The sequence below is a fragment of the Sturnira hondurensis genome, unplaced genomic scaffold (assembly GCF_014824575.4).
Source record: "Sturnira hondurensis isolate 20B ecotype Veracruz unplaced genomic scaffold, ASM1482457v3 Scaffold0022215, whole genome shotgun sequence".
NCBI classification, from domain to species: Eukaryota; Metazoa; Chordata; class Mammalia; order Chiroptera; family Phyllostomidae; genus Sturnira; species Sturnira hondurensis.
Window position 1 is genome coordinate 13,458,335 of NW_028094846.1, and position 15,954 is coordinate 13,474,288.

At 41.5% G+C, this 15,954-nt stretch overlaps 1 protein-coding gene across 2 annotated transcripts in view; it reads left to right on the forward strand.

The window, feature by feature from the left end:
- HMCN1 (hemicentin 1) overlaps window positions 1-15,954 on the forward strand; it is a 411,512-nt gene that overhangs the window by 84,650 nt on the left and 310,908 nt on the right. For both annotated transcript variants that reach the window (XM_037034954.1, XM_037034953.1), the window contains exon 2: window positions 11,153-11,223. In XM_037034954.1, the coding sequence (XP_036890849.1) occupies window positions 11,153-11,223 (71 nt within the window). The remainder of the gene's footprint in view (window positions 1-11,152; window positions 11,224-15,954) is intronic.

The following is a 15,954-nucleotide window of genomic DNA, read 5'->3' on the forward strand; positions in this document are numbered from 1 at the left end:
AACAGATTTTATATATATATGTACATATATATACACACACACATATATAAAATCTGTTCCCAAAGTTGTGTGTATATATATATATATCTATATATATCTCTATATATAGATGTCGGAACAAATATATACATATTTGGATATATATATATAGATAGATATATATATATTTGGATAGTTGTAATTTCTTATGAAATATTAGTTAGCAATCCTAAATTTAGATACCTACTTTTTCTTTTTGGTAAATGCTGTTTTTATCTCAGTCTTGTTTGGAAATTAATATTTTTAAGTATCAAAGAAGTGGGAATTAAAGGTCAAGCGTATTTCAGAAATATGCTTTATCATGTAACTGTAAATTCTGAAATCTGATTTAATGACAAGTATGGGAATTGCTGTTTTATTTTCTCCAGTGGCAAGAGAGTAGAGTTTTAATTATCTAAAATTAAAAACTCAAACATAAAGTTTAATGTTTTTATTTTATGCAAGGTAAAAATAGAAAGATTTTTTAGAAGGCATGGCTAAAGAATGTAACTTATTTATTAATGCTCTTTTAGAGATGAAAATTCACATTCATTAAATTATCTTAAGGAGTGCTAGGCACAATGGACTTTTATTACATTCCACTTTTGGCGAGTTGGTAACTGCTCCTTGTAGTCTAGTCAATACTCGTTTTCCCTAGCATGATGTCTTTGACCTTGTCATGAAGGTCGCCGGCAGCAGCAGCCTGCTATCCTCATTAAACCCTCAGGACAACTTGGAGAGCTTTGTGGTATAGGTATGATTATTATTTCTATTTTATAGATGAGGAAGCTGAGTCATTGAGATTCAGGAACTTGACAAGAACGAAAAACAAAATTCTTCTGCGTGGCAGGACCTTGAATCTCACGCAGGGAGTTTTGATCACAGTGCCTGAGCTCTGTAATCAGGAGACTTGCCGTCTAGGTCAAACATTTAGTAAACGTGGGCTCTGGGGGTGAGCAGTGCCCGTCGGATGCCCCTTTCCATCTCTGGTCTGTTGCTTGGCTGGCGGCGTCTGGAGCAGGACCAAAGTCAGTGCTGTTAATCAGTTTGGTTGGTAACTGCACTTGGACATATCTCCCTTTCAGTGGCCCTGCTAATTGTTATTAATGGACGCCTGTAAAACACATGTTAATCATTGCATTTTGGTTTGAGGACAGATGGTACAACAAAGCAACAGCCCCTGCCTTTTTGGAGCTCAGGTTTTAAACAGAAGCCTTGATATAATCAATGGACTGGAATGTCCTTCGAGTGAAGCAGAGAAGCCTGGGAACTCGGGGCAGAGGTATTGAAACCCCGTGGGGATAAGAGAGGACTGATCACTGAGAGGGCAGAGAAATGCAGAGTGTCTGTTGTCGCTCGTCTGTAGTTTTGGGAAAGCTTTGGATGTGTGCCATAACCTCTTGGTATCTGTGAGACACAGGCTCTACTCCCAAGTACAACCCTGCTTTGGTGACTTGGGAAGAGAAGGAGGGGCATGGCTCCTATGTGGTTACTTTCCCATCACCAGGTGTGGGCACAATGTGTCCTGGGTTAAAAACTCCTTTGGAGAAGGTTGATGTCGGAACAAAGTTATTAAAGTCATTGACCTAGAAGAGACTGTGGTAACTGTGACATCCGGGGTACTTTTAGTTACCAACTAGGTGAAAACTGAACTTCTTCATTTTAGGAGAGGTATCTAAATTCAAAAATGAATACTCATTTAAAGGATGATTCAGCTTTCTGTTCAATATTTCCAATTTTACTGGGTATTTCGTATTTCTGACATGTTTTCTATGAAGATAAAAAAGCAAGACAGATACACTTGGGTATGTGAACAGAAGTACGTCATTGCAAGATCGTGTAGAGAAAACAAACATCGAGAATAAGCGGAAGGGGATTCAGATGTAACTGTGGTTGAATTGCGGTGTTACGAGTCTGAAGAGGGTTTCATTTCATTCAATCAGAAGGAATTCTTTGTACCCACAATAGAGACTCACTGTAGGAACTTGACATTGCCAAGTTCGTGCACTTAAAAGAAAGATGAAAGCTTGAAGTGAGGCGGTTAGAAAAGAAAACCCTATCCAGATAATAACTGTTTTGATTAGATTCTAAATACTACACATACTTCACCTCACAGCATTAACAGGTAACGTCTCAAATCAATGATTTCCTTGTGATGTTGCCTAATGCTCACAAATATTTTTTTGCCTTTTCGTAGTGATCATTGTCAACCAATTAACAACCTCATGCAGCCAGAATTCAGGAGCACAACCTTGAGCTTGCATGTGATCAAATGAAATCCCTCCCTTCCTACAGTATAAGTACAATCATTTAAAAACTTTGAAGAAAAGAAGTACTCTACCTAGTCTACTTGTTACTTTAAAAACTTTTTTATTGCAGTTCAGTTACAGTTGTCCTGCCCTTTTCCTGGTGGCTCTCCTCTGCCCTGTCCCTCCACCCCTCGCCCCTGCTCCCACAGTCAATCCCCACCCCATCGTTCCTGTTCTTAATACCGATTTTTAATCTAGTGCGACCTTTTAGAACTTGACCTTATGCATGTGTCTTTGTAGAGTTACAACAAAGTGGATATACAATTTTATCTTGTCTTTTTATTTAATGTTATGTGATAAATATTTACTTGTGTTTCTCTATGGAACGATAATGTAATTACTGCCTAGTATTATTTAGAGAATCATGTTTTTAATCATTTCTATTTTGATATTATTTATTGCTGTACTAGCCATGTTAATGTCTCTTATTTTCAATTATAACAAAGAAGGTAATGGCTTTAACACAACATAATTTTGGATTCACACCCATACTACACATAACTATGATAAATTCATAAAAGTGGCAACCACTTATAATTTTATTAACAGTACAAGTATTAATTTATATACTAGCATTCTATCCTCTTAGTTATTGGTGCACGTAATGTCCTTTTCTGTCTTCACATTTTTCATGGATATAAATTGCCTGTGTGCTATTCAAAATAAACTTAAGACTATTGTTGCTAAGTATTCTAAAACACAAGCAAAAATAATCTTTTTGAGACTTTTAATGTATCATATCCATCAATTAACTTGCCAGAATACACATATTGTAATTTTTATCTTTATATAACCACATTTTTTATTAAAAACTCTTTTATGTTTTTCAATAAGGAGTACCGCTTAGTTCAGTGCCCTGTTAAACCTGGAACACCAACACTTTTGCTGGGGTTATAAGTGAATGGTTCTTTTTACAGCCTTCCTAAGTCTGGTTTGCCTGTCTCTTCTGGACAGCGGAAGGCCCCATCTGGCATCATATGTGAAATATGAATATAGGTTAAATGCCCTGATACCAGCATTTAGAACTGGCATTGCACAAAATAAAGATTACGGTAAAATTCACACTGATAGCTGAAGCTACAGGGTTGTGAAAAGGACAAGGTCCTCCAGGCATGGTGCCCACAAGGGGGCGCCTGTGGGTGCCAGGATGCCTTGGGGCCAAGTGCAGACCCACGGTGGCCCCTGAGGTCCTTATTGGATGCAGCTGAGCACAGCTGGGCTGCTGGATTACCTCTGCCACCAAGCACAGGACCAAAGCCCTGTGCTCTGCCTGGAGTCACCCCCTGGTGACTTTGAGCTAGACATTTCCTCTTCCCATGGCCCCGCTGCCTTAACCCTTGGCAGATAGGTGAGCCCCAGGGATCTTTAAACCTCAGTGTTGGGGCTGCTTGGTATCTGGATAGGGAGTTACGGAGAGGCTTGTCCTGGTTGAAAGCTGAGACTTGGCCTCTGGCCTTGGCCAGCGTTCCAGTTTCCTCATTTCAGCCTTCCCTACCCTCACATGCAGGTCACTGCCTGGGTGGGTGGTGGATCATGACCCAGAGGCAGAGATGGGGCTGCTGGGTAGGACCTGGGGCACCTGGGGGCGGGAGAACAGGTGGCTGAGAACCTGTCTCCAGAAGGTGGCGAGGGGCAGGACCACACATGGGCTGAGGCTCCAACCTTGGAGTGCCTATTCCATCATCCCACAGAACTTCACTTACAAAACACAAATACGAAGATTGAATTATCTAAAGAGAGTGACTGCAAAGCATTAAACCCCAGGGCAAGGGCCCTTTTGAGAGCACAGCCTCGTGTAACTGCGGTGGTGATGAGTCCACGCGCCAGGTTTGTCCGACTCTGTTCCAGTGTGTTTCTTGCCTGTGCTTCTCCTGCCAATTCGAACTAACCTTGGATATACTGCCCGTTTGTTGAATGAATGAGTGCAAGCATTTAGGGGAAACCATACACATATTATCACATATATGCAACACATAAAAGCATCTATGATATTTTTAGCAATGTCTCTGATAACCTTCATGTTGCAAATAAAACGTTTACTCCATATGTATGATTTGGGATCACTGGATCCTGTCTTTCCTGAGAACACGATCAAAGGACTGAAATTAAGTTCTTTGTATTCTCCTAACACATGGACATTTCAACAGTATTTTTGAGGGCTTGCAAACATAGTTTTTTTTCTTCAACATTTTTCTTTTCCTTTTCCCTCACCAATGTCTAGATTTATTTGGAAGACCATTAAAGACTTGTCTAAGAGAACTTACAACTTTGAAATGGATTCTAATGTTTTGTTTTGTTTTTAATTAAAGAACCCAAGCTTTGGCTGGTATAGCTCAGTGGATTGAGCTTGGGCCTGTGAACCAAAGTGTCACCAGTTTGATTCCCAGTCAGGACACATGCCTGGGTTGCAGGCCAGGTCCCAATAGGGGGTGTGTGAGAGGCAACCCCACATTGATGTTTCTCTCCCTCTCTTTCTCCTTCTCTTCCTCTCTCTCTAAAAATGAATAAATAAAAATAAATCTAAAAAAATAAATAAAATATTTTAAAAAATTTTAAACCCATAGAAATAATGATATTTCTATGAATATCATTATTTAAATTTTAAAATGTTCTTGTACATGTTACTTTTCTTCTTGTCTGCTTTCAGAGTACCTCGATCACATTAGAAACATTTATAATTAAATTTTAGTAAACAGCATTACTTAAAATATTACCTTTTCTTATCTCTCTGAGTATACCTTAGCAATGCCCAGATATATTTTGATGTCAAAAATGCCATTTTTTAATTTAAGATTGAAGGTAAAAGAGCCTGAACTTTGCTGGCCATTAAAAATCCCCCATTTGTTTTTGCAAGAATGCTGGCCGAAGCCCTGGCCGAGGTCCAGTCTAAGCAATAATGCCCTCCTCAGTCCACCTCCGAGTCCTGTGTCAGTTATTAAGGCATTCTTCTTCGCTTCCTGTTCTAAACAACTGTGGAACGTTGATGGATACACACTCGTGCTTTTTCTAGATCCCGTTCAGCAGTCCAAGTGAAAGAACTTGCATTCATTAGACATATATTATCTGCAATTTTGTGAAGTGCATATGTTTAAGGTTATCATACGACTCATTGTTCAATGAATAATCTCTTTGGCTAGTGCAGCCGAATGCTATTTAATGAATATTAGGCAACGTGACATGCATGAATTCATCATTGACCTGAATGTTATAAAACACACCAAATTCATCACTTCATGTCAAAACAATCATTAAGGGCCTTTAAGTGGTCTTGGAAATTACCTGTTTAATGTGAGTAGGAATGCACTCAATAAAGGCGTCCTGAAATGTATTTGGCATCCGCTCAGCTCACGGTTAGGAAACAGTTCTGTTTTTGTGGATTAGATGCAGATCATTTAGAAACGGCGCTGGACAGCAGTGTTATAATTGAATGACGATAGAGAAATCTGGAAGAGTGCACTGGAGATTAAATTGAAAACAGGAAAAGTAAATACAGTTATTAATCTGCTTTTCTGTAGCATCCCGGGAAATATGATTTTTTAATTTTCACTTAGATAACTTTAATGCTTTGAATATGTTTATCTACACTAGCAACCCACACGTAGAAAGCATTGCAATCGATTTGTGTTCAATTCAGTGACGGAGAGGAGAATGTTTTAGGAAGTGGAACCTGTTCAGATTTAGCTCGTTGAAGGGATTTCGAGCAGGCCATGTTCCAATGTCTGGAATCTTTTTCCTTGACTGTCACCCTCTGTTAACCCAGCGTCTTTTCCAGTCCCAGCTCATAGCTCAGCACCTCCATGATGCCTTTACAGCGCATGTCCCCAGAGCTCACGTGCCTCTCTGCCCTCTTCGGATGCTCATAAAATCTGCCACTCCTCTGCATCTGTGTCCCCTGGACTTTTACACTTTTCATAGCTTGGTATTTTTAAAGATTTTAACTATATCTAAATTTCCAGCATGGCAGGCCCTTTGATTTATATATTTCTTTGCTTCTTCTATGTTTTACAAATATTGATTAGTTGATAATGCAGACTAGTGGGTCTTGTTTTAACTTTTTACATACTTACATGTGATTATAAATATAAAGTTAAGAAATATAAATATATATATATATATATTTACAAACAACAAAGAAAATTTGAGCTCTGTTATCAAGTCACTCACAGACAGTATTTAGACCCCAAGAGCAGAAAAAAATATTCCTCCTTCCCCATGTTATCAAGGAACCAGTCTGAGTGAAGAAAAACTCTAAGGAGCAGAAATCTGTTAGTGGAAAGGAAAAAGGAAATGAGGAACTGGATATCCATCTTGCCAAGTGAAGCAGTGAAAGAAAATACTGAATTGTGAGTTTCTCTCCATTATTTTCTCAAATATGATCTAGCAATTCAGATTAGGAGAACAATGGCTGAGATGCTGGAAATACATCCAGGCCGCCTGATAAATTGGTAGGAAATGTTGGCAATAACAAAATTAATGAAAAGAGGAAAGACTTCCGGAGAGTTTCAGATACTGTTCTTTTCGTTTTAAATCTCAGGTGGTCTACTGAAGAACGACTGTTTCTCGTATGTGTAATCATAATGTTAACCTTCATGTTTCTTCTGTTTTCAAAGAGTTGCTCTATGTGGAAAACTGGCTACTGATTTTCTGTGTCAGTAACTTGATTAAAGAATAAAACATTTTGCTCGACGGAGGGATTGGACACTTTCAGTTGACTAATCAGTGTCACACGGGTCGTGTCCTACGCTCCTTGGTAGTGGCAGGAACTTCATGGTGCAAGGAAATGAAGGGTCTGGGATTCACCTTTCTTCTTTTTTGTGTGTGTTCTCGTCACCTTACTCTCCCCATTTTCCATCTTGGAACATTATTGAGAATCTGCTCAATAGGTACGTTGAGACCGTCCATCTCCTTCTGCTGACACTGAAGTGACCGTCAGTGTCACGCAGTGTATGCAGCAGATGCCACCAGGCCACAGGCACCTGGTGCTGTGCCAGCCCTCAAAAGGGCGGGTGGCTCTGGCTTATCACATAACCCTCAATTGTTCATGTAATTAGATCTGGTCTGCCTTTTTCAGAAGGTTGCCGTGAGGCTCAGAGGGAGTCACTGGATGTGACAAAGTATTATAACTACAAACATAGCTGCAAATATAGATAGTTGCAGATAACAACAGGAATCTGATAGATTATAGAATTACTTGGTAGATAAACTTAACCTATAGAATTTACAGAGAAATTAGCATTATAAAGGACTTCCTTGTTTTTTTAATTTGAAATCTTGAATTTTCATCTCCTTGTTGAAATCTCCCTAGATTCTTTCAAAAAAAATTTCTCTGTATGAATTAGTGCTCCCACACTGCTTTTTCCATTCTTATATTTCCACGCTTGCTATATTGAAGTGTACTCACATATTTACCATATGATCTCCATCAGACCGTTGGGACTTTCGGGGTGGGGTTCCTGTTTGTTTGTCCTGTTACCAGTGGCACCCGCATACACAACATGCTCAATACATGTTTGTTGAAAGATTTTAGAAGGGATTTTACACTGAGGTTTCTTTGTGTGGTTAACCATAGTATGTTCCAGGCAGGAGGGATATATATATTTATTTGGTCTATGAACGATACTATCCAGGTGCGCAACAATAAGGAATTCTGGGTATTCTGTGCGTCAGATTAGGCACTTTGGAGCATACCTCTCCTGCCCGTGGTCCAGAGGAGAGGAGGAGAGAGTTAGTAGTGATGTGACCATTGACAGAAAGGAGATCTTGCAAGGCAGAAATAGGTGACTGACTTCGTGTAGAACTGTTTTCATATATCTCAGCCTCTTTCTTCACCACCAGAGATTTATTTCCAATGTCATCTTCTCTGGACCTCACGTCTTCTTGCCTGTATAGCAAGGGGACGGAACCAAATGACCTTTAATGCCTCTTCTCGCTTGGTGATTCTATTTGGAGACTGGTGGTTGTTTTATTATTTTTGGTGTTTTTTTTAAAACAAAAACTAGGTAAAATTCACCGGAGGAAGGGGAGATGGTGTCTGCATTCTGTGAAATGTTACGTACCTTCATCCTTCCCATACACTTAGTATGCAAATATTATCAAGGCAACATTAAAGCAGATTGGAGAAAAGTCTGATCATTCAATGGGGTAGGACTTCCATCACACTTTATAGAATGAGAGGTGCACAGGCAAATAAATGAAAGGCAGTGGGGATGGCCATGGGGGTAGTGTGCGGAAGCACAGTAGCTTTGTGCCGAGGAAAGGGTGTTGACGATTTCGGAAGGTTGGATTAATACAAGAGAGGGCCTGGAATGCCTTGGAGACTTGTCATTTCATTCTGTGAGCAACAGAGGACCATGTTCAGGCAGGAAGAGAGGACAAAGTTGTACCTGCTGAATGTCATCAAAGGCTTGGCAGGGGATGAAACCGACAGGAGCCAGAAGGAAGAGAAGGGGAAATTGCTCCAGACAACTGGCACAGGGCTCTGTTAAGAGGAGAGAAAGACGGAGATGGGAGCCAGTACAGAAGGGAGGAGCCCCGATTCTGCCCAACAGCCTCACCATTCAATTCCAAAGAGCCGGAAGGGTTACTTGCAGCAGGAGGGATGTGGCAGCTCCTGAAGTGTTTGCTGCCCCGAGTATGTCTCACCACTGATAAAAGACTTATCTCAGCTGCCCGTGTGGTTAGCAGAAATGTTTATTAATGAGCTGCAGGAGAGCTTGCCTCTCTTTGTTCAACGCAGGTGGGTATTGGAGTCTCTGGAAAACTCCACGAAGGCTACACGGGCCTCTTTTTTCATAGCATTTCTTTCTTAGTCTGTACTCTCGAAGAACAGGCATACATCCAGGGCTCTTTTTAAAAAATATTATGAAAGGGAAGGTTCCTGCTTGCACATACTTTGCATTGTTCTGTAATTGTTTTTTTTTTTTTCTCCTAGCATTTGTTGTAGTTCTTCCTACTGCTCAAGTTTTGAATTCGACTCAGTACAGTTATTTCGGTATTATGCCATGTAGGAATAGCAGCTTGGCTTGACAATACTGCTGACAATTTATATGTCAGCGTCACTGCCTGGCGTGTCCTTTGTGGTTTTGCATTCCTTTGTGAAGTATGCCTTTGTTTAGTCTTGAGAGGGTAGGCTTCACCGGTTTTCCATACGCTCCGGACGTGATTTTCCATGGCGAATGACTGCTCAGCTTCGTGGGGAATGTACGTGTTTGCCTTTTCACAGTTCCTCCGATTGCCTCTCCATTCCTTTTGCATCCTGCAAGGTGAACTAATCTGTGGTGAAGGATGGAGGCGTGTTTTCATATGATTTCTAAAAAAATATATTGCACGGGTTATGGTGGACAAATTGTACTTTTTTTTCCCAGTTTGCTTCCTTTGTTTTTAAAATTCTACAGCCTATTTTTGCATCTCATTGAGCTCATTATAGAAGGCCTGGCTAATTCATTATTATCCTCTGAAGTCATAAAATCCTCTTCTGGCCGTGTTCTTTGAAGCTAGAAAACGTCTTGTATAAACTACTGTTAGAGATTCTTAGAATTTTCTGTTGTAGTGCGTATTACAGTGTTGAGTGCAGCCTGTATCTTCATTAAACCCAATAGAAAACTCTTTATCTACCCAGGGAATTTAAGATGATTCGTCTGTGCATATGATACTCAGATGACAGTTAATACTATTGTTTAAAAACATGGGTGTTTCCCGGGGAAAGTCGTTAGTACCGGTAAGAGCCACTTCCCACTTGTCTGTTTTAAAGGTTGATATTCTTTGAAAGAAAATGATCTTTGTGGAATCAGATGTTTACTACAGACATGCTATATCCTACAAAAGATATTGCCAACTTAACCCACATGGGTATCTGGGCTCCTTCTCTTCATTTGACTTCGGTCCTGGTTTTTCAGTGAATGCCGTGGCCCTGCCTGTGCCCGACTGAAGCAGTGATTTGTACAATCCGTACAAGTACATCGGGGCAGTTAGGGGGGTGGCAGCGACCCCGAAGATAATCATGGTGGTCAACGCCAGCTCAGGAGCGTAGTGCAGCCCTGGGGAAGGAAGTGATAGGGACATTTTCCTGACCTTTTAATGTCCTCATATCTTTGCTTCTGCAAGTTCTGAAAAATCCTGTGGGGTAGGCAGTGAAGGTCATTTGTCCTCTTTTTGTTTAGTGTTCAAATTTATTTTAAATGAATTTGGACTTAGAGAAAAGCTGCAGACACATTTACAATGTATATTTTAGAAAACGGAACCATAGGGTGACCAAGTGATTCATTTAGAGTCCAGCAACAAAGTAGGTGATCAGTAAATCGTCACTGGTTGGTTGAGAGTAAAAAGGAACTGAAACTGGGGTGTCCTGACTCTTTGTCTTGTGACATTTTAAAAAAACATTTTATTTATTTATTTTTTGGAGAGAGGGGAAGGGAAGGAGAAAGAGTGGGAGAGAAACATCCATGTGTGGTTGCCTCTCACGTGTCCCTTACTGGGTACCTGGCCTGCAACCCAGGCATGTGCCCTGAGTGGGAATCAAACCCGCGACCCTTTGCTTCACAGGCCTGTGCTCAGTCCACTGAGCTACACCAGCCAGGGCGTGTCTTGCGACATTTTTGACACTTGCATTTTGCAAGGCTGGAAAACCTATTCTTTGATGTATGCATATTTCATAGCAAATTGCATGTTATTATTTGGTTGCTATCAATCAATTGTTTTGCATATTGTTTTGTAGTAATAAATAACTGTGTAGGGTATGGGGAGAAGACATTTGCAAACACAGTGCATCAAAGTATTTCCCACTATTGGTTACTATTCATTTACCTGGGTCCCTTTTACCTTCACAGAAATTGGCCCAGTGACAATTACCACGGATCCCAAGAAATTTCAGTATGAACTGAGAGAACTGTATGTCCAGGTGAGTGCTTGCTTTCCATTTTATTTCCTTTGGGGGGAGGGGAAACTCAGTCACTTTCATCTGAGTTTCCTGCTCTTTGTATCCGAAGGAAGTTATGTTTCAATGCCAAAACCACTTCTTGTTCTTGCTGAGTCCTCAATGAATTGAGCAATGTGGGGTGAGGCATGGAATAGAATGGGCTTGAAGGATCGCCGTTCATTTATGGGTTCTCAGTGGCTCCTTCCACGTGACAATGGCGGAACTGGGCCACTGGGATAGAATGTTTGGCCCACGTACTCTACGATATTGATGACATGATCCTCGACTGAAGAAGTTTCCTGACCCCTGCCTGCTCTTGATGAGTCCCTTCACTGAGAATCATAAGGAACAGCTCATTCTTCCCCCACAACAGTAACGATAATTTTGATATTCTGTGCTGTGTGTTGGCTATGTGAAATGCTTGACTGTAAGTTGTATATAATTTGGTTATTAGACAATAATAACATTGGTTTAAATATTATTCCAAAAAGGGAAGTTGGAGCTAGTTGATATGCACCTTCTCGGTGTGGCTTTGAGATCATTATCCCCAAATCCATTCATTAAAAAACTGAAATTGCTCCCTTGAGGCTGTTTCAGCGTCCTGTCCTCCATGCAAGCTCTCTGTTGCAGTCACTGATAGAACATTTAGCCTCTCCCCGTCATTGATCTAAGGTCTTGGTTCCTGGATCATTGGCTGCCTCTTCCCCTCAAGGCTGCTGTTATTCTGGGGGACTTCAGAATTAGTGGCAATAACCTGTCAGAACCTTCTCAGTGCCTTAACCTGCTAGTCGCTTTCAGCGACCTTTTCTTTACTCAGTCTCAGTCCTCTGTTCCCACACACACCCTCTGGACCGTATCATCACCCCAATCCAGTCTGTCCCTCAAATCACTAATTCAGGTCCACCAAGCACATTTCTTGGTACATTTCCTTGCACGGCCCCGTCCTCTTCACCCTCAGCGAACGCTCTGGTCCGTTGCCCCCTCTCCTGTCTCCAAGGCCATCAAATCTCTGCTTTCTTCACTTTCCTTCAACCCAGTTCAGAGTTCAGTTGCTTCAGAAACACTCTCTCTTCTTTCTTGGCCATCGCTTTTTGGTTCAAAAGGCAAAACCTTATTCTTGAATGATCCCAAAGATGCGCCTTATTCCTGTCTGTCCCCTGGTGGGCAAGTGCTATGAAGTCTCACAATGTGGCAAGTGGGATCCACTGTAAGTACATAGCCACCTATCTCCCCTGGGTTCAATACGCTCATCGTCCGACTGTGTTTCTCTGGTCAGCGAAATCTCTCATTCCTCCCGTAGACAGTCGCCAATATTATCTACTCTTTTTTAAATATCTACTCTTGCCATCACCCCTTTACTGACGGCTGTTTCGGCAAACAATCTGTTGGGACTCACTCATTCTTTTACACGCAGGCACATGAAGATGGAAGCCCTCTGCTTCTTCATGGCCGGCGTGTCGTCCATCCATCCCCAGTACCTGTCTTATTCTCATTCTTTACTTGATCTTAACCCCTTTGCTTTCTCAAGATCTTAACACTATCAAACTGTTTCTTTCAACTGCTTGAGCATTCCCATTTACTTTTAAATACATTGAAGCGTCTCCAAAAACAAACAAGCAAACAAATCGCAACAAACCCAAGCATAAAAAGCAAAACAAAGAAACAGCAGCAAATCTCCTCCCCCGCCCCTCAAATTCTCTTACAAGTAACAACTTTTATCTTTCTCGGGTCCCTCCATGCCTGGGAAGTCGTCTGTATTCACTGCCATCCTTCTCTTATACGCCTCTCCCCCATTCAAGTCTGTTTGTCCAGTGCCCACACCTTGACCTTGCTGAGGCGGCTCCAGCTGGTGATACCTGGTCTGTGTTTTGCTACTTGCAGTGGGAACACTTCAGTCACCAGCACATTGGGCGGGTGTCTGTGCAGTCTCCGACAATACTGATCTCTCCTCTCCTCCTTGAGATGTTCTTCTTCTCACTTTTTTTCTCAGCCTCCTAGACAGCTTGTTGCCCTCTATTTGGCCCTGAAACGTTGGGGTGCTTGAAGGTTTTGGAACCGGCCCCGTTTTTTGTATCCTCTCTGTAGGCAAAATTGTCCATACTCGCATAGATATGTTCCCAGCCTAGGCCTCTGCTCTGAGAGACAGACCCTTAACATCAGTGTCTTCAAAGTCACAAAGGTTCCCTTTCTGCTGCCCCAAGCTCGGTCCCCTGTCCTTGCTCTTTGTCTTTTGTTATTTTTGTGACTGATACTTGCAGTATTCTGGTTCTACTACCAAAAATGTGAATCATTTTTAACACATCCCTCTCTTTTTCCACCAAGTCTTGGTTTTTAATTTTCTAAATGTTTTTATACCAATGGATTTCTCTCCATTTCTGTTGGTACAGCCTTAGTCCCAGTTCCTATCCCTTTAGCCTAAATTAATGCAAAAAGCTTCTAAGTGATTTCCTGCATTTATTTGTGCTTTTATGTTTAGGCTTGTCTCTCCTCTGCAGACAAATTTTTCTCAAAATACATCTCTGAACATTTTCCCTAACACCCTGTCCATTCACATTGTGCCGACTGCATCACATTCTCCCCAAAGTCCTCAGTGGCCAGAGACCTCCCTGCCTTTCAGCCCTGACTCCTGCCACTTCCTCCCTTGGGTTTGGGCCCTGTGCTCTGCCTTGGGGCCTTGTGTTTGTGTTCTCATCCGTCTCCCCTTTGAGCTTTTGCACATGCTGTTCTTGCGTGAGAAGTTCCTGTCCTTCATCTCTCCTCGGTCCACGCCACCCTCATCTTGAATACCGCTTCCTCAGGGAATCCCGCGCCAGCTGCCAGGCGTGGCCATTTCCCCTTGCCTCCCTTCATGACAAAGTAGTTGTACTCAAGGATCATGTCTGATGTAGCTCGTTATTGAATACTCCAGTCAAATGCCCGGCACATAGAACATGCTCACTTTTTGATCTGTGGAAGGATAAATGAGCGAATATACCATGATGTACAAATTAAGAGAGTCCAGATTAGACCTTGAAGCTTAATAGTTGTTTGCTTTCATTGTTGGGTGAGTGACTTAAAGACAGTCTGTGGTATGGGCATTATTGGGGCATATAATGCTCCCAGAGGGTGAAAAACTCTAAGCTTGGTATTCCAAATAAATATTCAGTCATAATTCTTGTACTGCACAGGTGTCTATATATTGAATTGAATCGTATTCCATACGTTCTTAAGTAGATTTTATGTAGTCATCCCTTGGCTATTTTTCTCTCTTATGAAGTTGATCTGATAATTACCTTCACTAATACATTTCCATTTTCCTTCTCTTATGCCATGTTATTCTTTTTCAGTCATTATCTTGATACTTAATTATAATTCACTTTTCTATCTCTCCATATAACAAATTCTTTGCCACTTTGGAGGTTCAGATTCTCTGAAAAAAATCTTTACATAAAAAATTTCTGTCCTAGATATGGATTGTGGGAATTGGAAATTGTATTCCCTGGTTGTGTACATTAAAAAAAAAAAGATTTTATTTTATTTTTATTTTTAGACAGAGGGGAAGGGAGGGAGAAAGAGAGGGAGTGAATCATCAGTGTGTGGTTGCTTATCACACACCCCGCCCCCACTGGGGACCTGGCTGGAAACCTAGGCACGNTCCATATAACAAATTCTTTGCCACTTTGGAGGCTCAGATTCTCTGAAAAAAATCTTTACATAAAAAATTTCTGTCCTAGATATGGATTCTGGGAATTGGAAATTGTATTCCCTGGTTGTGTACATTAAAAAAAAAAAAGATTTTATTTTATTTTTATTTTTAGACAGAGGGGAAGGGAGGGAGAAAGAGAGGGAGTGAATCATCAGTGTGTGGTTGCTTATCACACACCCCGCCCCCACTGGGGACCTGGCTGGAAACCTAGGCACGTGCCCTGACTGGGAATTGAACTGGCGACCCTTTGGTTTGCAGGCTGGCACTCAGTCCACTGAGCCACACCAGGCAAGGCTAGTTGTGTTCATTTTTATGTCTCCTATCCTATCAAGGGCTCTCAAGACATTAGCTTTGTACCTCTTATTGAGCATCTGATCCACCCATGGGATGAGTCAGTGTCTGCAGCAGAGTGGACTAATGTCGCTGCTGAAGAAATGAATTACGCACGAAGGCGGTTTTACTTCATGGTACCACAGACACTTTAAAAACCTAGTCATCAATTTGTATTATGGAGAGATGCAGAAGGGCCAAGTATGGGGATTTCTAGCTGAGAGAATATGAGGAAGGGATTTACTGAATACAGCCGAGGTTACATTCTTAGACATCTGGCCAGAATGAAAATACTTGTATTCTCAATGAACATGGGCACTAATACATCCTGATTTCCTGCCTCTCCCTTTCATTTGTTCCGAAGGATTTTCAGAGTGAAACTCCTTGCTCTCTGTACCCTCCTTGCTCTGCTTGCCCCTGAGGGAGGGATGGTGATTCCTGACTCACACCCCATCGACTCCCTCCCCCGTACACCTCCCCCACCTTCTGAAACGGAACCTGATACACTCTGCAGGGTCATATAATACCTCAGTCCGAGAAAATAATCTTTCTTCCTCTTTCCCCTGGAATGAAAGCTGGCGGGCTGTCCTCTGGAGGTTTCCCTTGGACCGGCTGCATCTTATGGATTCATTCTGCATTGTCTCGGGAGCCAAGAGAATGCTTAATTAGAACAACCAGCCAGGGGACAACAATCAGCA